The following is a 21,721-nucleotide window of genomic DNA, read 5'->3' on the forward strand; positions in this document are numbered from 1 at the left end:
GCTATAACATGAACCTTTTGAAAACATTATTTTAAGTGAAAGTCATAAAAAGCCATACATTGTATGAGTCCATTTACATGCAATGTCCAAAACAGGCAAACCTATAGAGACAGAAAGTAGTGGCTGCCAAGGAATGGGGGGAGAGAGGTGATGGGGAGACTGCGACTGCTAATAGGTGCAGTTTCCTCGTGGGGTGATGAAAACATTCTGAAATTAGATCCTGATGATGACTACAAAACAGTGTATACAACATAACATATACTAAAACCCACAAAAATGTACACCCCATAAAGGGTGAATTTTATGTTATGTGAATTCTCTCTCAATTTCTTAACAAGTTTTTTAAAAACTAAGGGTGGCCCCAATGACAGAATGTTCCTGAGCACTAACAACAGCTTGCTAACATCACAAAACATAATCAACTGTCTGTGCCTTCTTGTGGAAAGCCTCAACATGTGTGAAATAGTCTTGCCCTCTCCCGCCCTCACCCCCAAAAAGAAAATAAACCAATTCTCATCAAGCCCCTAGATTCAACTAACCAAGTTATAGGAAAAACAAACAAAATACATATTAAACTATACCACTGGAAAGGACTTTGCAAAACGCAGAAATCTGGAAACCTTTATAAGACCAAAGACTTGATTTCTTAAAAAAAATTTTAAAAAGGGGGCAAGGAAAAGATGGAGAAGGTTCCAATCAAATTATGGTGTGTAGTTATCTTTTAAAGTCCTTATCTTTTAGATATATACTGAAATATTCATGGATGAAATTATATGACTGCGATTTGCTTCTAAAGAATAGATAGGGGAGGAGTGGATAGCAGTATAAAGTAAAATAAAACACCAGGCATGAGTTAAGATGAGTGACAAGTTTGTAGGAGGTCACAGATACTGTAATATTTTCGTATATATTTAAAACTCTCCATAATAAAAAATTAGAGGGTATATGCAACATAATCATATTTACAACACAGAGAATAAACTGTTAAGACAGCAGTATGGATGGAGGGAAACTGTTAGATTACTCCAGAGAATTCAGGCAGGAGCACCCTGAAAGAAGACAGCAGTAGTAAAGAAATGAAAAACACAAATTAAATCAGGGTGACTTCCTGAGGTCAGTGGTTATCAGGGTTCAGGAACATTCTATGCAAAATTTTTTACTCACCCATTTTCTTTTTAAACTAAAAGAGGCTCCACAGTTTTCAGTGTATATGCAAAGGAGACTATAATCCCAAAATATTAATCACTGAATTAAAGTATATTTTAGGGGCGCCTGGGTCGTGAAGTTGGTTGGGTGTCCAACTCTTGGTTTCAGCTGAGGTCATGATCTCAGGGTCATGGGATAGACTTCACATCAGGCTTCATGTTCAGCATGGTGTCTGCTTGAGATGGTCTCTCCCAAAATAGATAAATAAATCTTTAAAAATATGTGTATATATTTTAACATACTGAGGCCTTATCTATATTTGATAGCCCCTTGAATCACTATAGTCCAGTTCACACATTTCAACAAAGCTCTTTCCTCCTTTAGAACTTCTGCTGATGATGTACCTTCTAACTGCAATACCTATGATTAGGTATTCACACTTCAGATCTGAAAGTATTCTTACTCCCAGGGGCTTTATGAGAATTAGATAAGCTAACACAGTATGAATTTAAATTCTTGGCAGACAGAAAATGCTCAATAAATACTGCCTATTTATCTGAAAATCCGTTACCTACATAGGTTTCCTATCACCATTTATCTAGTTAATTTCTGATTTATACCATTTTATAATTTCAAGACTACAAGCTCTATGAGGGCAAAGGTCCTTACTTCATACATCATTATATACCCAGTGCCTAGCACAAAGTAACACTCAAATACATTCCCTGAATAATTATACTAGAATCTATAAAACTTAGACTCGATACATGTAGGAGTAAGACCCACTGTTATCTCTAGCATCTAATGATGGGAAGGATGGTGATAAACGTTAACAATAACAGGGAAAAAGGAAAATAAGTAGGTTAAGTGTATTCTGTGGGGGGAGGGAGAAGCAAGCATTTGAGATGAACTGAAAAATGAATTTATTGAATTCAAAATAAAAAGTTAAATAGAAAATTAGAAATATGAGACATTTGATAACCAAAAATCTAGTAGTGGTAAGAACATGGCTTCTAAAGGCAGCCTGTCCAGGTTTAAATCAAAGCTCTGCTGCACGCTAGTTGGATAATCTTGGGCCAATTATTTAATCTCTGGGCCCCAATATTCTAGTGCCTGCCAGAAAAACCCCAAAAGCCAACAAGAAAATAAACCTACTGTGCCAACCTCACTGGGTTGTTTTAGGATTAAAGTAGTTAATACTGAAGCACTGGAATACTTAGCAAAGAGTAACCAAAAAAAATGTTATATATTTATAAGACCTAAGTGGTGGACTCCTGGGTGGCTGAGCTGGTTAAGCATTGGACTCTCGCCATCAGATGGGGTCACGATCTCAAGATTGTGAGATGGGTGTGGACCCTGCTTTAGATTCTCTCTCTCCCTCTCCCTCTACCCCACTACCCTCCCTTAAAAAAAAACAATTAAAAAACAAACAAACAAACCAACCTAAGTGGTAGCTGACAATCTGATTTCAAATGAAACAAACATACAGTGAATACACTATGAGAACAAGAGTCCCAGGGAATAGCAACTGGGACCAAAGGAGAGGAAACATGAACTAAAGTGTTAAGTGGACCAAGGGAAACTAGAGAATTACACGGTGGAAGCCAAAGAAAAGGATTTTGAGGAAGAAATAGTTAATAGCAGAAAGTGCTGGTTGAGTGCATAAAGTCTGTAAAAAAACCACAGGATGGGGTACCTGGGTGGCTCAGTCAGTTAAGCATCTGTCTCCAGCTCAAGTCATGATCCCAGGGTCCTGGGGTGGAGCCCCACGGCTCAGGCTCCCTACTCAGCAGGGAGTCTGCTTCTCCCTCTGCCCCTCCCCCTCCCCTTGCTCATGCTCGCTCGCTCTCAAATAAAATCTTAAAAAAAAAAAACAAAACAGAAGATTTGGCAATTTGAAGGCCAACAATCAACAGAAAAAACAATACCCTACAAGGTGTTCAGATGGGTTTAAGGAGAGAGTAGGGCAAGAAGACTATGGAGCAGGGTTAAGGGGTAAAAAGGGGAAGAAACAATTCCAGATTAGTGGTCCCTAGACTTTTTGTTTGCAAGGACTTCAAAAAGAAATAGAGAAAGTGACATTAGGTTGTGGCCTCTGTAATTCTGTCAAATAAACTTTTTTTTCTCTCTGCTGTCAACCATCATTTGAAACAAGGAACTGCATATCAGCAAAAATTTATGAAAGCAAAAACTGTTAGAATAAAGGGAGCACCTTACAAAAAAATTACCACACTGTTCTTACGTTTGTAATTTCATAGATTTATAAAAATGTTGTAATAGTGCACAGTAAACTGTTAGTTTTCCCTCTTTTTTTTTTTTTAAAGATTTTATTTATTTATTCGATAGAGATAGAGACAGCCAGCGAGAGAGGGAACACAAGCAGGGGTAGTGGGAGAGGAAGAAGCAGGCTCACAGCAGAGGAGCCTGATGTGGGGCTCGATCCCAGAACGCTGGGATCACGCCCTGAGCGTGAAGGCAGACGCTTAACCGCTGTGCCACCCAGGCGCCCCTAGTTTTCCCTTTTAAAAATGAAGAAATCAAGTTATGCTTAAGTGAATTATCAAGGTCTTTAGATGGCAACATCTGTCATGTTATGACAAATCAGTATGCCAGAGTGTACAAACACAAACACTAATTAAAATTTTTACATTTGTTCAATTAATAATTTTAGAATACAAACTCCTGTACTACATTTTCTATGTAATATCTATGTCATATTTTTATAGTTGACAAACAAGCATTTTGTGTACACGCTAAGTGCATACCACTACAGAGAAAACCGTAAGAACGTATTTGCAATATACGTAAACTAGACCTGGCACCCAATGGGGGCTCAAAAACTTTGTTGCAAGGTACTAGTATGCCACATAATGGTAGACAAATTACAAGTCAGATTCCGTTTCTATTAAAAAATGGTAAGACAACAATATAATACAATGGTTACAAGAACGGTAATAAGATCACAAGCTTTGGATTCAGACAAACTGGGGTTCAAATATCAGCTGCAACACTTTCATAGATGAATGACCTTGGCAAAGTTATTTCACCTAAGTTTATCTCCTCATCTGTAAAATAGGAATGATACCTACCTCGTAAGGTTGTAGTGCTGACTAAAAGGCAATTATAATTTTTATATAACATGAATTGCCAAAATCCCATAAACAGTCCATTTTTTCCAAGTCCTAGACCAAATTAATCCAAATCTCTGGAGGATGAGGCAGAGGTCTGCATACTTTTAAAAGTTTTACAAGTGATTCTGACTAGTTTTCTCATTTAGGAATCATTGTCCTAGAGCCTGACTACTGAAGCTTTACCTGAGCCCCAGGTAAGTTAACATCATAAAGATAAAAGAGCATTAAATCATGATCCTCTGGTTTAGTTACAAGTTTCTAAGACAGACCTTTAGCCAAAATTCCTTTTACAGAGAACAGAATCATACTGCAAAATTCCAATTTAAAATCCTTTCCAGGGGCATCTGGCTGGTTCAGTTGATAGAGCATGCAACTCTTGATCTCAGGGTCAGGAGTTCAAGCCCCAAGTTGCGTGTGAAGCCTACTTAAAATAAAAAAATAAAACAAAATCCTTTCCAAAGACAGGGAAAATAGGATTCCATATTGAAATTTTACATCAAAATTGGGTATATCCTAACCTCTTCATATTCATTATTGAATAGTTCTAATATTAAATATTTTTGAATCACTGTTCATCTACACATCAACAGTGACCCAAGGCTGTATACAATATTTAAGCTCTCTTATTTCTGTTATTCTTAAAAATAACTTTAACTTTACAGTTAAAATCCACTGACACTTCACTTAAACCCTAATAAATTTTTTATTTGACACATATATTTTCCTTAAGATTTTATTTTTTTTTTATTTTTTTATTTTTTTTTTTAAAGATTTTATTTATTTATTTGACAGAGATAGAGACAGCCAGAGAGAGAGGGAACACAAGCAGGGGGAGTGGGAGAGGAAGAAGCAGGCTCACAGCAGAGGAGCCTGATGTTGGGGCTAGATCCCATAACGCCAGGATCACGCCCTGAGCCGAAGGCAGACGCTTAACCGCTGTGCCACCCAGGCGCCCCAAGATTTTATTTTTTAAGTAACCTCTACACCCAATGTGGGGTTCGAAATTACAACATGGAGATAAAGAGCTGCATGCTCTACAAACTGAGTCAGCCAGGCGCCCCTTGACACATCATTTTTAAATGTGCATCTCACAAGCAATCTTACTAAAGACTGAAGGTACCTAAAGCAAATACAATATTCCAGAAACAAACCTGAAACCCTATTAAGTAACCCAATAAAACATTTTAGAGAAATATGTAGAACAAAAACATACAAACAGAATCATGAACATTCCATTTCAAAAGAATCAGCGTGAAATAATGAAAATCCCTGGAAAAAAGTTAAGCGTCTGGAAACACTGTAGAACTTGTTAAAAATGAGCAAACAAAAAAAGCTTAGAACGGCTTTATCAGAACTAATATGCCAATAGCAGATCAACTGGAAAGCAAACAAGCAAAAGGAATCTTCCTTAAAAGATTTCACTTACTGGCAAAGAGAGAACTAAAAGGGGAAGAAGGGACTAAGGCAGACATATAGGCCTCATTAATGTACAGATTTTAATTTAGACACAAGACATTTTCTCAGATACTTAGATAAGTGAAGCTTATAAATGACTAATGCATTGTTACCCTGCAAAGTGTTAAAATCCAAGCTTTCAGGTGCTTACAGGGCAAAATAAACGTCTCATCCTCTAGCGCAGGAAAAAAAAATCCAAGCTTTCATACAACAGTGCAAAGGTCATAGACACTATATCCAAGGGATGGTGAGGTATTACTCAGTGCATTTGCAAATGAAATTTTTAAAAATAATCGCCTTACTATCTTCATTCACACAGAATATTAAGTTTGCAACATGGTGTAGTAAAAAATTGTTTATCAGAACTCTATAAATCCCAGATATTTTAAACCAGACTATACACAAGTTAAAAGAAACAAAAGACAATTCTGATACAAGCTTTTTGAAAGTTATATTTGTAAAAGTCCAATAGTGGGGCACCTGATCTGCCTTTGGCTCAGGTCATGATCCTAGAGTCTTGGAATCGAGTCCCGCCTCCAACTGCCTGCTCAGCGGGGAGTCTGCTTCTCCCTCTCCCTTTGCTCTGCTCATGCTCGCTCTCTCTCTCATAAATAAACTTTTTAAGCAATTTAAAAAATTAAAAAATAAAAGTCCAATAGTATATCAAAGCACAATTCTAAAACACTGAATAGACTAACAGGTGTTAATTTATAATTAATTTTTTTGAAGACTTTATATAAAGTGTCAAGATACATAAACATCCTTTACTTTTTAAAAGTTTAGCTTCACCAACTTTGTAGAATCAAATAAAAGTTTACTAATTCAAAATTAAAGTATATATATTTGTTTGAAGACCCCCTTTCTAAATTAAATTAATCCAATCTTCCTTCTTGCCACACTGTATTTTCCAAACTTCTCACCGTAGGCATACATGACATGTATATATATCAGCGATTACTACTGCTTACATTCTAAATATATACCAGTCTGAAGAACAGGTGCGACACTATTTGGATGCATGCTCTTTTCTTCTAAGCCTAAATTTGCCCTGGAAAGGGATTTAAAAATAAACACAAATACCCCAGAGTTGAACAATTCTCTTAAAAAGATGTAGCCATTCTGAAATCCAAGACATGAGCTCTTCAACTACCAACACCTTCCAAAAGTTAGGTAAACCAGCCTATCAAAGTTTCACCTTAAAAATATCAAATAAGGCCCAATTATGAAGGGTTCTGAGGATATTTAACTTTGCTTCCCCCGCGTGAGTCAGTAACGTGAGACAAGTACATTTTACTTCAAGCTAATATTAAATCTTTCCTTAGTCGTTTCATAAACACAGCACAGATACTCTGGTTTGGCTTTTTAGGTATAAAGAAGGGGCTGGAGGCCCGGTGAAGGGTACTCTAAAAAGAAAATTCAATTTAGAGAAACACTGATGAGTCAGTCGCTTAGGAAGAACTAACTGAAAGAGAACCCTAAGTGAGTAAGGCAGCATCCCAGGTAAGAAGGTACTTAAAGTTGGCGGTAGGAAATGAAAACTTCGTAAGTGAACAGCAAGACATTATGCTTGGTAGCAGCCCTGGAAAGAAGCGTGGCTGTCAAGGGGCAAGTGCGTACCAACTCTGAGAGAGGGGGCCAAAAATGCCAAATCGGATAGGGGGGTGATGAGGGAAAAGGTATAAAATGCTCATCCCAAAACAAACCCTCTCCTCGGGCTCTCCATTTCAACAGCCACAATTAAAAGCAAGCTTAATGCCCAATAACCCTACGCCAGACTCTCCCACAGAGAGGAGTTTAGCCCCAAGCCCCGGAGGCCCGACAGGCCGCCTCCAGAGGAGCCCCCGCAGACGCCATACTAAAAGTCAAAATGGCTGCCCCAAGGAAGCCAGCACCGCGCAGCTAGTAAGGGTTGGGAACAAGGTTCTGCGGGAAAGGGGGAAGGGGCTCTCGGAAGAGCCGTCGCCAGAACCGTAGGCAGGACTATCGTCCCCCCGAGCTGCACAGGTAGGTTCCCCTTGGCCCTCAAGGCCCGGGGCTCCGACAGAGAGGAGTCCCGGCCCCACCCCCCCGGCTGGGAACCCCGCCGCCGCAGCCGTCCCGCACACCAACCCCAGCGAGTACCTGCAGTTCTGCCCGCTCCACCTCCCAGTGCGCCCGCTCCATCTCGAACCGAGCCCACTCGTGCTGGATGTAGTGCAGGATCCCCGGGATAGTGTACTGTTGCGGCCGGGACAGCTCCGGGCCTGCCGCGGGACCCGTTCCCTCGGCGGCTGGAGGACCTCCGCCGCTCGCCGCTCCATTCCCCCCTGGCGAAAGGCTCATGTTCCCCCCAGGTCCCTGCTGCTGCCTTGGAGGGGCCGCCATCCCCGGGCCTCCACCACCGCCTCCGGCGAGCTCGTCCATTGTGTGTGGGGCCCCGGCCGGGGCGCAGGGCGAGAAGCCGACGGCTGGGGTAAGGGCCGGGGAGGGTGGCCCGGCGCTAGCGGCGGGGCGGAAGCCGGCTGAGAGAGGGGCGAGGAGGGGGTCGTTGCTGTATGCTTGCCGTGGGTCAGAGCAGGGAGCTGCCCCGCCGCCATTACAGTCGCTCCTCCATCTNCCGTCTCACTCACTCACTTTAGGGAAAGGGGGGGGCCGCGGCGGGGAGGGGGGAAGAGGGGGCAGGGTTGGGAAGGGGATAGACGTAGAGCCGTCACTCCCGCGCAGCATGCCGGGTAGAGAACGCCGCTGCCACCGCACGCCTAGCAGCCAAATAGAGTGCGGCCTCACCATACGCAGGCGTATTGAGGACTCAAGGCGCTTGGGGCGGGGTAGGAGCTCTGGCCCCGCCCCTAGGCTCTCCTTCAGACTTGCTCCGGATGTCTTGCTGCGGGTACTGGACCGTGGCCCACCGACTCTAACTTTTGGGGGCCAGTCGGCCTCGTGCTCCCAACAATCAGTTCCTCTCGCTCAGTCACCAACCCCTCGAACACCGTTCCCCACCCAAGGGTCTCGGCGGCATGCCTGCCTTCTGAGCTGTTTTAACCTGGCTGGGCGCTCCGGCCGGCCGTAGCCGGTCCCGAATTCCTGAAGTTTCTTTGGCATTCCTTGCGTGTTTCAGGATGTCCCAAAGGGTCGGGCCTCTTTCTTTGCTTGTCACTCGCTCTTTCGCTGGTTTCTTAGCACCAGTCAATTCCTGAGGCTTTTGGGATGTTCTCTTTATGGCAGACAGCCCGGATCCTTCCGGACATTGGTGACTGATTGCCGATCTCCGTTTCAAGCCCGAACTTTGGTCCTAATTCTGTGATCCCGATCGCGGGTCGCAACTTGTTCCACTTTGCCTCCTGTTTTCTTTTCTATTCAGGGTTGGGTTGTTTGGGGGAGGGGGGACAGGAGTGAATGTTTTCTTTTTTTTCTTGGGAGAAGGGATAGTGAAAAACTTTAGATCTTGAGAATGGTGCGAAAGAGATAATTTGAAGGAGGCTTGTTAGACTAACAATTCGGTGTTTTAGAATGAATGGGCTCACTAATAGGATTCATTGCAGAATCTTTTGATGGAAATATAAAAACATCGTGAATACAACGTAAAATACCAGATGAACAGCTGCAAAGATGTTTTCCTGGGCTATTAAATGTTTGAATGAATATAATATACACCTAAAAGACCCGTTTAACCTTTTAAGTACCGGAGTGTATGTTTTTATGTGCTTAGGTTGCCAGGAAACATCCTTAATGAACTAGTACAGTTTCTAAAGAAAGTTAATAGAGCTAATAACCACTTGTTTGCAAAATAGGACAAAAATATTTAACAATATAATAAGGGAAAAAAGGATCAATAATTACAGCTATGCAGAAAAATTGCACATAAAATTGATTGCATTAATTTTTTTTCTTCTGTACAACCAATGAAGTTTTCACTGGGTGATATACAAGACCACTCAAGGTATAATTTCAAAAAGATAAAAATAGTACATCTTATTTTATCATGTCTGCTTTGCTATTATTATGTTTAATGAAGAGCGGATTGGACTTGTTACCCATGCTGCCATATTTTATTTGTATATGAAATGAGGTCTTAGGTCACATATTACTAGGAACTGTTTCTCCATATTATTAAGTACTATTTTTCCATTTTATAGTGACCAGCATACAACCTGCTTATTTAGTCCTCTTCCTTTTTTAAGGGGCCTCTTAGCACATAAAAATTTCCAAAATATGTCTCTAAGAAACACGTTTGAGCAGGTGTAATTGATCTCTGTTATGTTGGCGTCAGAAGAAGAACATGTATATTTATATTTCCCACTGGTATCTCAAGCTTAAGAAAACTAGATTGATAACCCTTCTGTTTTCCTCCCCACCCGCCTTCAAAAAAACAAACAACTCTATTTCTCTTCTAGTACCTATCTTATTAAGTGGCACTACAACCAAACCTGAGGGCTGGCAGTTATTGTAGTACCTGCCTTTCACTCACCCCCACATCCAATCCCTTTCTCAGTACATATTTCATTTCTATTCCTTATCTATATCGTATCTATTCCATTATTTTTATTTTTGTGTTAGTTTAAACCTTCCCACCTTACTGTTCCCCCACCACCCGCTACCAACGATGCCTGAGTGATCTTCAAAAGACATATCTGATTCTATTGTTCCTTGCTTAAAATATTTTAGTGATGGGGTGCCTGGGTGGCCCAGTCCGTTAAGCGTTGGACTCTTGGTTTGGGCTCAGGTCATGATTTCATGGTCGTGAGATTTCGCCCATGTGGGGCTCTACACTCTGCACAGAGTCTGCTGGAGATTGTCTCTCCCTCTGCCCCTCCCCGTGTGTGTGCTCGCTCTCTCTCCCTCTCTCAAATAAATCTTTTTTTTTTTTTTAAGATTATTTATTTATTTATTTGACAGAGACAGCCAGCGAGAGAGGGAACACAAGCAGGGGGAGTGGGAGAGGAAGAAGCAGGCTCATAGCAGAGGAGCCTGATGTGGGACTCGATCCCGGAACGCCGGGATCACGCCTGAGCTGCAGGTAGACGCTTAACCGCTGCGCCACCCAGGTGCCCCCTCAAATAAATTAATCTTTAAAAAAATATTTTGGTGATTACCAATTTAGAATAAAGCCCAAATTTTAGCATAGCATATAAAAATCCTTCAAATTCTAGGTCCTCCCTGTCGCCTAGTTTACCATCACACCATCATGGCACCCATTCTTCTTTCCAGGCAGGCTGCACTGATTTTGGTTCCTCAAGAGCATAATGCTGTTTCATTTCACAAGAATTTAACACATGCTATACCCCATTGGCTTTCCTTCCCTTCTTCATTCAAAACTCAGTTGAGTATTACTTCTACCAGGAGGCTTTCTAGATCCCTAAATTCGATTCAGTTTTAAAATATGAAGTGTGTGACTGGTGGCTCGGTTGGTTAAGCATCTGCCTTTGGCTCAGGTGGTGATCCCAGGGTCTTGGGATCGAGCCGAGCCCCACATTGGGCTCCCTGCCCAGTGAAGAGCCTGCTTCTCCTTCTCCCTCTGCCTGCCACTTCCCCCTGCTTGTGCTCTCTCTCTCTTTCAAATAAATAAATCTTTTAAAAATTTTTTTGAAGTGCTCCCTATTTGAAGAATTCCAATTGAACATGTCTACACTCACTTTTCACCATGGTTTTATAAATACCAATAATGCAGTCCTTGGCCATGTTCTTCCCAGATCACAGCCATGTATCTGCAGCCCTGCAGCCTGCTAGAGGGGTAGGACCTATGTCCCTCTTATTTGCAACTGTACCCCCAGTGTCTGGGATAGTGCAGTCTCCCCAAAATGATGAATAACTGAAATTTAGGCTAGATGAATAGGTGTATTTTTCCTTTGCCTCAATTTTTATGTATTATTAGTTTTGCTACCATTATACCAGCTATTTCAAGGTTCAGTGATGAGAAACTGCCCTGAGTTCTTTTTTTTATTTTGTTTTGTTTTTTATAGTTGACTTTTACCCTGAGTATTAAAAGAGAATGATACCAAGATTTTCTTCTCTGTGAGGAGAATATTTCTTACATTATTGTCATTATACTTTGTGTCCATGACTCCTGAGGACACTCTGCAGTGAGCTCCTGGAATCTTGTTCTTTGTATGTAATGAGCTTTCCCAGGTCATATTATCACCTACAACTCACCTAACTGGAACTCCCTCCTGCAACTGTGGCTGAGTCATTTCCTCTCTTCAGTTTCACCTTTGAAACTTCCTATTTGTTCTGTCTTTTCATCAGTCCTGTGCATCGCTCCTCCTCTCCCATTGATTCTCTTAGTTTCAGTATACTACTGATGATAGTCAAGAGTACTTATTAACATTAAATATAAATTTATAAATTTAGAATGTTAGGGGTTTTTTTTTTCTTTCCTGTAGACACCTGTGTGCTTATTCTAGCTGACCAAAAAGGGATTTGCCATATTCAATATTAGTATGTTATGTCACTAGACGTACACTAAGGAATTCCAGGCTTCTAAATAAGTCAGAAGTAGTTAACACTAAGACGTCTTTTTCCCGATTATTGCAATACCTGATGTACAAAGAGTTTTGACCCTGCCTTTGAGAACTGTATGGCTCCCTGTAATTACTCACCTGAACATCCAGTTTTACATCTTGCTGACTATAAACCTGGCATCCTTCTGAGAAAGAGCTCAAACTGGTTCACAAACATTACTCATCTTTTTGCATCATGTGGAAAGGTTGCAACAGATACTATTATCTCCATGGGGAGATGAGGAAGCTGAAATAAGAGTTCTGGGTCACCTCCTCAGGCCCTTAGTAGAATAGGAAGTGGGTCCTACTCATATCAGTGAGTGTATATGTTTATTTGGAAACAAAGTATCCCTTCACTATTCTTCCTCCTACTATCCTGTCAGTGGCTCAGTATCACCGTCTCTGGTTCCCAAATCATTTGCACTTTTAAAATCATTTTGGGGTGATTTAATCACTTGGGAAAATTATATAGTGTTTATGTAGTGTTTACATATATAAATATAGAGAACAAAGGAGGAAGATCTTTGAGAAGACCTGGCATGTGTTCAAAAACTAAAGCAGCAAACTATATAATGTAGATAGAACAGAAGAGGAGGAGACAGCTTTGCCCTACACCATGGTTTAACCTGCCAAATAAGATCAGATATCTACTTCTCATTATAGGAGTTGCCTATGGCTAAGAAAATTGTAGAAATATATGCAGGGCACTTGAACTATTCAAATAATATGTTGTGTGGAAAAGAAAAGGAAAAGGACTTTCAAAGGTTATAGAAAAATAGGTACCAAAACTTTAAGGAAACTCAGCATGCTATATAAAATTCTGGTCCAAGTTCATTCCTGAATTGTCTTCTGGGTAATATGAGTCAGGAAGCAGTATGCTTTGATAATATTGTGTAATAGCTAACTCACAAAGGTGTCACAATTGAAGGAAAAAAAAAATTGCCTAGAGCAGAGGCCCTCCTGGACACTGGCTAAAAGTGAACAACCAGGTCCATAAGCATGAGAACCAAATGACTGGAAAATGTGACTGAATGGGAAATTGCCAAAACTTTCCTAGGTAATGATTTAACAATCTTGGAAATGTGGTTTATCTCCTGTTAGAGCAACAGTGGAGAGTGTTCAAAAGAATGATACCAGCCATAGACACTTTGCCTGGGAAATCCATGCTAGAGAGTGTTCTCTTTGGGGAATGTATAAATTTGGCAAAAATTCACAAAAACTTGTAGTTTTTCTTATAACAACATATTTTTAAATGATGGTTTTGTCTTTCTATTAATAGACTAACCTGAAGAACATGACGATTACCCCACAAAAAAAGGACTGAAGAATTCTTTAGAGCATTTTAAAATAAATCCTATCCTCCTTCGCTCCTTTTGTTTCATAGGTTTTAATATAGTAATTGGATATTCTAAATCATGTTGTGCATAGACTTTTTCTATTTAACTTTTTATTTCAAAAAATTTCAGTCATGGGGGTGCTTAGCTGGCTCAGTCAATAGGGCATGCGATTCTTGATCTCAGAGTTGTAAATTCGAGCCCCATGTTGGTTGTAGAAATGACTTAAAAATAAAATCTTAGGGGCGCCTGGGTGGCTCAGTCGTTAAGCGTCTGCCTTTGGCTCAGGGCGTGATCCCGGCGTTCCGGGATCGAGTCCCACATTGGGCTCCTCTGCTGGGAGCCTGCTTCTTCCTCTCCCACTCCCCCTGCTTGTGCTCCCTCTCTCGCTGGCTGTCTCTGTCAAATAAATAAATAAAATATTTTTTTAAAAAAATCTTAAAAAAAAGAATTTCAATCATGCAAATATAGAACAAAGTCTTATGAACTACACTTGCAACAGTTAATCAAGATTTGCTCCTTAGTTCACCTGTTCCACCTTTTTTCTGAGGAATTTTTTTTCCATCACCAAAATATATTTAATAAAGAAGTTTAATATAAAAATGTTTGCAGTCTCCATTTTCATATCATAGTAAAACTGGCTCATTGGAGAGGAGACATGTAGAAGCAATTGATTCCTGTGGTGAACAAGCCTTTGTTTATACTTATTCCAAGGCTTAAATATGATGATACTGCTTCCTCGTATTACCACCTTTTTGTACGGCTCTGTTGCCCACTGACTGCCATCTCCATGCACTCATTTATTGCAAGTTTCATAAACCTATCAAATCCTCCAATATTCCTTGGACATGTCTGCCACCGTTTAATTTCAATTACAACTTATTTCCCTAAATTTTTCGACTTAGGAGGGTAAGCTTTGCTCATGACATTACTCGACAAGCTCAAAGATGCCTTGAAACAGAATTCATGGTCTCCCCCATGCTCCCATAGCAGGCCCAGTAATATTTAAAGTAAATCCCAGACATCATATTATTTCATAGATGAAATAATTTCTCTAAGTATCTTTAACGGATTAGGATCTTTACAAAAAAAAATACCGCAATACTAATGTCACACCTACGAAGTTAATGGCAATTTTTTAATATAGTCTAATCCCCAGTCCATATTCAGTTTCTCCCAATTGTCTCAAAAAAAATTTTTTTATGGAGTTGGTGACTTCAAATCAGGATCCTAACAAAATCCATATATTTCATTTAGTTGATATGTCTTTAGGTCTTTTTTGATTTGCCTTCCTGTCATCCCCACATTGTCATGCCGTTTTGTCAAAGACACCAGGTTATTTATCCCATAGAATTTCCCACATTTGGCTGATTGTGTTTTTATGGTATTATTTAGCATATTCCTTTCTCCTCCATATTTTGGATAAACTAGAAAGTCCTAGATGGAACCTTTCCTTGCACTTATGGGCAAAAGAGACCCTGCCAGGCCTCCTCCCAGTTCTCACTGTGGTCCTTAGATTTACTTGTGGGGCTCTCATTTCAAGTGGGGGAGAGAGGCCCCTTCCTTTGGTTTATGACCTGGTGATTTCTGGATTCTTTGACTCTTTTGACTCTTATAAGACCACATTTTCAAACCTCCACTTCTGCCAGCACAGCTGTGGTCATCCCGCTTTTTTTTTTTTTTTTTTTTAAGATTTTACTTATTGATTAGAGAGAGAGAGAACACAAGTGGGGGTGAAGGGCGGAGGGAGAAGCAGACTCCCTGCTCAGCAGGAAGCCCAATGTGGGACTCGATCCCAGGACCCCGGGGATCATGACCTGAGCCAAAGGCCGCCACTTAACTGGTTGAGCCACCCAGGCGTCCCTTTTTTTTTTTAAAGATTTATTTGCAGGGCGCCTGCGTGGCTCAGTCATTAAGCGTCTGTCTTCGGCTCAGGTCATGATCCCAGGGTCTGGGGATCAAGCCCCGCATTGGGCTCCCTGCTCAGTGAGCCTGCTTCTCCCTCTCCCTGCTCCCCCTGCTTGTGCTCTCTCTCTGTCAAATAAACAAAAATAAAATGTTTAAAATAAAATGAAGATTTTATTTATTTGAAAGAGAGTATGAGCAAGGGGGGGTTGTTGGGCAGGAGGAGAGGGACAAGCAGTCTCCCCACTGAGACTGAGCATGGGCTCTACTGGGAGTTCAACCCCAGGACCCCAAGATCACGACTGGAATCGAAATCAGACGCTTAGCTGACTGAACTACCCAGGTGCCCCGGTGGTCATCCTGATTTGTTGCTAAGTGTAGTTTGACTCTACCCATTCTAGAGTTCTGGGACCATTTTTCATCCGGTTTTTGGTAAAGATGTTGACTATAGACTTGGATTTTTTTCCATCCTTGCTGCTATCACCGTTTTTTGTGAGTGGATCCTGGGAGCTCTCAAAACTACTCTGCTGGTATAACCTTGCCTCTCTACAGTGTTGGCATTTTAAAATTTAAATTACTTGCTATTTAACCCAAAGTTATTTATTACAACCTTCTATTGAAATAGCTTTATTCAACCACTACTAAGTATTCAAGACATTTTTGCTCTTCAAAGATTGTGAGATATAAGTAAGTATAAATTTAAGTATGAATATCCTTTGGGCAATGTTTGGGCCAGCTCTTGTCTGACAACTTTAATATTCTATTTACATTTTCAGCAGGAGCAATAACATGTTGCTACATTTTACTGTGAAATTCAGAAAAGCAAAAGGTGCTCCTGGGCAAAGGGCAGCCAAGCAGGCCACCTGAAAGGCCCTGCGTTTACCCTGACATTTGATCTGAATGAGAATGATACTAAATTCAGATACGAGTCTGCAGACGCCTTGGACAGCATTTGCCAGTTATGTTTTATTTATTGGAAGTAGAAAGGGAGATTAGCTGAACTCACTAGAGAGCAAATCGGACATAGGAATTTTGGAAGTTTAGGTCCAATCACAAACATTAAGCACGCTGTCGTAATAATACGAGTTTTACTGTCCTAAGTTTTCGCATGGTCTGATTGAGTCATTACTGAGGCACTTTAGATCTCCATGTTGAGATCGTCTAAAAAGTAAGTAATCTGTTAGAGTTGCACCTTTTGTGACATGCTCCAGGGCCAGATTGAAACTGCCAGGATACGCACGTTAGCCAGTAAAAGCTTTTGCACCGAGGGCACAACTGGCCTGAGCTAGATTTACACTAGTGAATGAGGAGTGGGATTGTGCATCCCTGGTCATATTATGGCCGTCACTGCGTTACTGGAGTCTTGAGGCAAACCTGGAGGGAAAGAGCAGGGAGTGAGCGCCCAGACTCTGGAGTCAGGCTCTCTGGCTTTGGGTCCTTCCTCCATCGCTTTACTGGGTGACCGACCTTTGGCAAGTGACTAAGTATTCACATCTGTAAAGTGAGGGTAAAAACAGTCTCCAACTCATAGAGCTATTGTGAGGCTTAAATGAATGTACGTAAAATGTTCAAAACAGCACCTGGCTGTCTAGTTAGTACTGCGTTAGTGCTTTTTACTGTTACTATCGCTCTTCATGAGTTGGTGTGTTGGGTCACGTTCACACATCATATTCCAAAAAGCAAATACTGCCTTTCAGGATGCAGCTGAGAAGGTCTTTCATGACCACCATCAAACACTGGGAGTGTTAATTACTCATTTGAATTGTTAGTGGTGGCCGTGTCACTAACAAAAATGATAGATCCTGTTGGGTAAGTTAGCTGATCCCCAAACTGAAGTTTAATGTAGTAAGACTACATTTTACTGCTGCTTCTCTTTAGAGTGATGATTTGCAAAAAGAATTTGTTATCGGGGCCATAATTTTCCAAGTGATATCTTTAGGCCCTGAAAATATTGATGTAGCTTTTGCTATGCTTGATTTTAACTCAGGACATACTTTATTTAAGAAGCTCTTAAAATAAGAACTTTAATACAATGCTGTAGTTTCATAGTATGATTTTCTTGTGTATTTTTTTAGGAAAAAATTAATAGTAATTAATTTTTCCTTAAGTAATGTGAGCATAGAGTAAAACACTTTACAATATTGAAACACATTAGTGGCAGATAAATTACAGAGTGATTATTTTATAGAAACATTTTCTATTATTCCAGTATTGTGTTTAAATTCAATTTATAGTCAACTTTTCAGAGATATATTTTTTTGTAAAGTGAGGTTCCTTTGCATTCCAGCGATGTTTTGTTTGTTTCTTCCTTGACACAAAAAATAGGAACCATCAAAAAATCAAATTTTAATTCCAAATTGCTTTAGTTTGATTTGAATTTAAAATCTGTATGGGGCGCCTGGGTGGCTCAGTCGTTAAGCGTCTGCCTTCGACTCAGGGCGTGATCCGGCGTTCTGGGATCAAGCCCTGCATCAGGCTCCTCCACTGGGAGCCTGCTTCTTCCCCCTGCTTGTGTTCCCTCTCTCGTTGGCTGTCTCTATCTCTGTCAAATAAATAAATAAATAAATGAATCTTTTTTAAAAATAAATAAATAAAAATAAATAAAACCTGTAACATTGCACTTGACACTTTAAGAGCACTCATAGACCTGTCACTCAAACCTAATGTGATGCTGTTAGATGACCGCTCTTCAGAAGGACAGACATAGAAGCAGAATCTGTCTTTGTATGGCTTTCACAGTTTTCGCTGGAAATCAGATGCCCAGCAAGAATTAATAAGATCTATCTAACTTAAGAAACACAGAAGTTAAATTTATTAGAATCCAGACTGTCTGGTTTGAAATATTTCCCATTTGAGGGGGAAACTTGTCTGACCATTTTACAGGAATGGGAAGTAATATATAGTACTTCTGCTTATCTTCTGGAGTTCCTCCTTATTGACACATTGTAACGTGAGAATAGCAAGTGCTGGGAGCATCCCAGCCATGAGACTGCTAGATCTCTGCTCCCTGCTCTGTCTCCTCTAAAACTCAGATATTGGATGTCTTTGTTAGCTCAAAACTTCGATGAAGATTTTTAGTCAGTAAGCACAAGTATTTAATTTGTGTGGCTAATTTTGACCAAACAATTAAGAGTAAGATTACCCACGCAGAGGTATTTCTTCACTATTTCTAACCCATGCCCATGTTTTGTCAAAGTAAAATGTAATTCCCTATTTTAATGTTATTTTAAATTTCAAAATAAATGATCCTTGACGTAAAACCCAATAGAAGAAAGATAATTTTAGAAGAAAATCTTTGTTTTGATTTCAAATGATACGTATTGTTACCTCCATTGGCGGTAATGGGAAGGTTGAGTCCTGTTATTTGCCCCAAAGCAGCTTTCCTATCCTAAGAGTGGAGGATAAGATATCAACAACAACGACGGCAGCAACAAAAACAGGCTCGTGTGAACTCCAGCCATTAACAATTTGTATCTTTAAACTGTACATGCCTCCCATCACCACCAGACCTGATAATACCCCTCTGGCAGATGACTAGTGGAGAATCTATTCCCAATCCCTCCATCCCCCACTACACACACACACGCACACACACACACACAGATGACTAATGAATAAAAATAAAACAAGTACTTTCAGACAATGTAATGGTCTATTTATAGTATATAAATTCCTCATCCTCAGTTTTTGAAATATGACTTCTCCCCCTGCCTGAATCATGTTACTGTAAAGAACTTAAAAATTTTTCAGCTCACCCCCTGATTTAGGAGAGGAAGTCTGATATCTGAAAATCTTCAAAAATGCAGTATCTACCCTTTTCAGTAAAACTTCCAGCTTCACTCTGATTTATTTGTATATGTTTTAAAGTTACAAATAACCACACTTAATTTGAACTTACATCGTATCTTGGACCAGAATTCGATGAGACTTTTCGAAAATGTTTGTAATCGGAGTACAGTTGACATATGTTACATTAGTGTTGGGTGTACAACACAGCGGTCCTACAATTCTGTCTACATTACTCAGTAGTCACCACGATAAGTATAGCTGATGAGACTTTTTGATCAATTTACCAAAATGGATTTAGGTCAAGGGGTGCCTGGGTGGTTCAGTAGTTAAGCATCTGCCTTCAGCTCAGGGCGTGATCCCAGCGTTCTGGGATGGAGCCCCACAACAGGCTCCTCTGCTGGGAGCCTGCTTCTTCCTCTCCCACTCCCCCTGCTGTGTTCCCTCTCTTGCTGGCTGTCTCTCTGTCAAAAAAATAAGTAAAATCTTAAAAAAAAAAATGGCTTTAGCTCAAGATTTAGAGCCACATGAAGCTTTAGAAATCTTTCAGATATATTCCTAGAAAAATGACAGACCAAAGTATTAAGGTTTATTCTTAAAGTACTTTTCTACAGAAATAGGAGCTTCAGGATTTCCACGGATCCTGAATTTGATTGAAATTTAACATTTTATTTATTTTTTTAAAATATTTTATTTTTAAGGAATCTCTACACCCAACATGGAGCTCGAACTCACAACCCCAAAATCAAGAGTTGCATGCTGTAGAGCCAGCCAAGCACCCTGAAATTTAGTATTTTAAATTATTTTAGTATTTTATTTATTTACTTATAGAGGGCGGAGGGACAGAGGGAGAGAGAGAATCTTAAGCTTGATCTCACAACCCTGAGATCATGACCTGAGCTGAAATCAAGAGCTGGATGCTTAACCCACTGAGCCACCCTGGTGCCCCATAACTGTTTTAAAACCAAGTTTTAAAAGCAGCACACATGTAAATGTGTTAAATGACAAATTAACAACATGTGGTTGAAATATTGCGGGACACCTGGGTGGCTCAGTCGTTAAGCATCTGCCTTTGGCTCAGGGTGTGATCCCGGAGTTCTGGGATCGAGCCCCACATCAGGCTCCTCCGCTGGGAGCCTGCTTCTTCCTCTCCCATTCCGCCTGCTTGTGTTCCCTCTCTCACTGGCTGTGTCTCTCTCTGTCAAATGAATAAATAAAATCTTTAACAACAACAACAAAAAAGAAATATTGCTTGAGTGACCCAGGGATTTAACAGAAAGTAGAAGTCTCAGGTACAGCTACTAAAAATGTATTCTGAATCATAAAGAAGAGATTGAGAGAGAGAGAGAGATGGTGGGGCGGGGGAGGGGGATAGAAAGAAAGGCAGAGTGGGTGACATGTTTCCTGAAGTCAAATTGCAGCAGTGTTAGAATTGCAGTAGCAAGAATCTGTTGGAAAGAATATCTCACCTACACCGTGGAGGATGAGGAAGGAAAAGGAGAGCTCTGTTGAGTGTTGTACATCTCCTTTATCTCATTTTTGTCCTCACAGTAAGTCTGTGAGGCAGCTGTCATTATTCTCAGTTAACAGATGAGAAAACTGAATGATTGAAGAATTCCAGTAAATCTAAAGCAAACAAACTGTTTTCGTGTATAAAGAAAGAATATATATTACAAACTCTGAGGGAGGTGCTCCAACTTAGATGAAAATCTGCTACAGGGGCACCTGGGTGGCTCAGTCGTTAAGCGTCTGCCTTCAGCTCAGGGCATGATCCCAGGGTCCTCCGCTGGGAGCCTGCTTCTTCCTCTCCCACTCCCCCTGCTTGTGTTCCCTCTCTCTCGCTGGCTGTCTCTCTCTCCGTCAAATAAATAAAATAAAATCTTAAAAAAAAAAATCTGCTACTGACCAGTATTTCCTCTCGTTTAAGGATGGAGACATTCAGAAACAGCTAGATAATTTAGAGGCCTAAGGAATGGATCAATGTGATGTGGCAAGTAGAATCTAATAGTTGCTATTTCCATGCTTCTGGTATTTAGTCCATACTGATTAAGTGTTGTCAACCCATCCACTTTGAAAAACAGTACATGTTTTAAAGAAGTATGGCATTTAGAAATGTCACAGTAAATGAAACGATAGCTTCATTATTCAGAGTAAACATTTGTTTTCCAGTTGGGTAATTTTGTAAAATTATGTAATGCAGCTCAGCATTTCTAAACAAACTTTTTGTGTGTGACACAAAAAATAACACATCTCTTAAAACTTGGGAAATAAGGCAAAGTAAAATAGAGAATAAAAATTAGCCCTAATTCTACCATCCAGATTTAAGCAAAATGCATTTTGGTATAATTACTTCCTTCTCTGCTTATTATTTCTTAGTAGTTCTGAACTTTATGTGATGTACATGTACAGTGATTTTTAGTAAATTTACCAAGTTGTGCAAATACTATCACGCAAATAAATCCTCTTAGAAGATTTTCAGGGGCACCTG

At 40.3% G+C, this 21,721-nt stretch overlaps 2 protein-coding genes across 8 annotated transcripts in view; one reads left to right on the forward strand and one right to left on the reverse strand.

Annotated features, from left to right (window-relative positions):
* Positions 1–8,364, reverse strand: part of STRN3 (striatin 3) — a 96,917-nt gene extending 88,553 nt beyond the window's left edge. For 2 of the 3 annotated variants that reach the window (XR_004622181.1, XM_011224044.3), the window contains exon 1: positions 7,854–8,364. Coding sequence is in view for 2 of the 3 variants with exons in the window: in XM_011224044.3 (XP_011222346.2) it covers positions 7,854–8,135 (282 nt within the window). In the remaining variant the exon portion in view is untranslated. The remainder of the gene's footprint in view (positions 1–7,853) is intronic. The other variant, XM_034648516.1, reaches the window with a different exon arrangement.
* The window catches only part of AP4S1 (adaptor related protein complex 4 subunit sigma 1), a 48,898-nt gene continuing 34,770 nt past the window's right edge, over positions 7,594–21,721 (forward strand). For all 5 annotated transcript variants that reach the window (XM_034648518.1, XM_011224045.3, XM_019798952.2 and 2 more), the window contains exon 1: positions 7,594–7,736. The gene's annotated coding sequence lies outside the window, so the exon portion shown is untranslated. The remainder of the gene's footprint in view (positions 7,737–21,721) is intronic.

The sequence above is a fragment of the Ailuropoda melanoleuca genome, chromosome 20 (assembly GCF_002007445.2).
Source record: "Ailuropoda melanoleuca isolate Jingjing chromosome 20, ASM200744v2, whole genome shotgun sequence".
NCBI classification, from domain to species: domain Eukaryota; kingdom Metazoa; phylum Chordata; class Mammalia; order Carnivora; family Ursidae; genus Ailuropoda; species Ailuropoda melanoleuca.